Source organism: Octopus bimaculoides, chromosome 8, assembly GCF_001194135.2.
Source record: "Octopus bimaculoides isolate UCB-OBI-ISO-001 chromosome 8, ASM119413v2, whole genome shotgun sequence".
Lineage (NCBI taxonomy): Eukaryota > Metazoa > Mollusca > Cephalopoda > Octopoda > Octopodidae > Octopus > Octopus bimaculoides.
In genome coordinates, this window is record NC_068988.1 from 11,495,407 (window position 1) to 11,497,189 (window position 1,783).

General features: G+C 33.9%; 1 protein-coding gene across 2 annotated transcripts in view; it reads left to right on the forward strand.

Moving 5' to 3' along the window:
• The first annotated feature begins 1,047 nt into the window (after positions 1-1,047).
• LOC106880136 (tyrosine-protein kinase transmembrane receptor Ror2) overlaps positions 1,048-1,783 on the forward strand; it is a 715,149-nt gene continuing 714,413 nt past the window's right edge. The window contains exon 1 of one of the 2 annotated variants that reach the window (XM_052969935.1): positions 1,048-1,417. In XM_052969935.1, coding sequence (XP_052825895.1) covers positions 1,327-1,417 — 91 coding nt within the window. In that variant the 5' untranslated portion in view covers positions 1,048-1,326. The remainder of the gene's footprint in view (positions 1,418-1,783) is intronic. The other variant, XM_052969934.1, reaches the window with a different exon arrangement.

The window sequence follows — 1,783 nt, forward strand, 5'->3', positions numbered from 1 at the left end:
CAAATCTCTATATTTATGTAGTAAAGTTTGAAGACAAAATTGGAGAGAGAGAGAACAGGAGAGGAAGGAGAGAGGGAGAAAGAGAGAGAAAGACAGTGAAAGAGAGAGGGAGATACAGATATAGAGAAAGATTAAAAGAGATACAGAGAGAGAGAGAGATAGTGAGAGAGAGAGAGAGAAACTAAAACGGAGTGAAAGTATGATTGAGAGATAGAGAGACAGACAGACAGATATAGAAAGAGAGAGAGACGGAGAGAGAGAGCGAAAAATAGTTGTACATACGTTGTGAGCGACAGACAGATAGACAGACAGAGAGGAAAAATAAGCCGAAGGATTAATAGATTGGGAGACCGAATGGTGATGAGCAAGTAAACAGATAGAGAGAAAGAGAGAGAGAGACAGACAGACAGACAGACAGACAGACAGAGAGAGAGAGAGAAAGAGAGGCTGAGAGATGTCTGTCTTGGCACATGTGTAACAATACACACACATACACACACACGCACACACACACACGTTTATACATAGGCTAACACTTCATAGTCGCATATTTTCGAAAATATTTGTACACGCGCGTGCATACAGGAAAAATGCACCAGAGATGTGCCGTGCATATGCAGAGGATACTTGCAGACACACATGTGGCTTAACTTACAAAGACACACGCAAATATAACAACACCATTTATATTCGCATAAACCCATAAATACATACACACGCGCACACACATATATATAAATACATAATATAAATATATAAATATATACCTATATACATATATACAAGGTTTTATAAAGGAGTAAGACGCGCATACACATATATATATATATACACACATACATATATATTTACATGCAAACACACATATATATATACGCGAGTACAGGTCGATATTTTAAGCATACGCGAAATTTTGCACGCGTGATTATACATACATATACGTACATACATATATATATATATATATATATATATATATATATATATATATATATATATATATATATATATATATATATATATATACTAGCAAACGCAAACAGTTAATTCACATTATGTTTTAAGTATATATAAGCATACATACATACATATATACATACATACATATATACATACATACATACATTGGCGAAGCAAAGATTTCACAGAAAGTTACACGTAGAACGCAGTGAAATACATACATACACACACGCGTATACGCATACACACACATTGGAAAAAAATATATATATATATTCATATATATGCGATCATCTATCTATCAGTGCATATGTATGTGTGTATGTGTAAACATACACACACACACATATTGTATTTCGGACGACAATGCTGTCGACTTTACAAAACAAAAGGAATTATGGAATGCTTTACCTGTTCATGGTCTGTTTCAAATGCTTCACGCCCGCCTCAGTCCTCGGTAAGTTTGTATATAATACCTACATATGTATATCTAAGCGTGTGTCTCGTGTGTGTGTATATATACATGTGTGTGTGTGTGTGTGTGTGTGTGTGTGTGTGTGTGTGTATGAATATGTGTTTTCTGTATGTATGTAGATATATATTTGGTCTCATATATATATATATATGTACATGTGTGTGTGTGTGCGTTTCTCTGAGTGTGTATGTGTGTGTATATATATATATCTATGCGTGTGTGTAAGCACACATGTTTTTCAAATTAATCTTTTAAATGTGTGTTATTTTGTTAAAGGAAACTGTTAAAATACGATAATTCATCGTTATTACTGTTTTGCCGGTAAACCTTTGTATAGCGTTCATATAT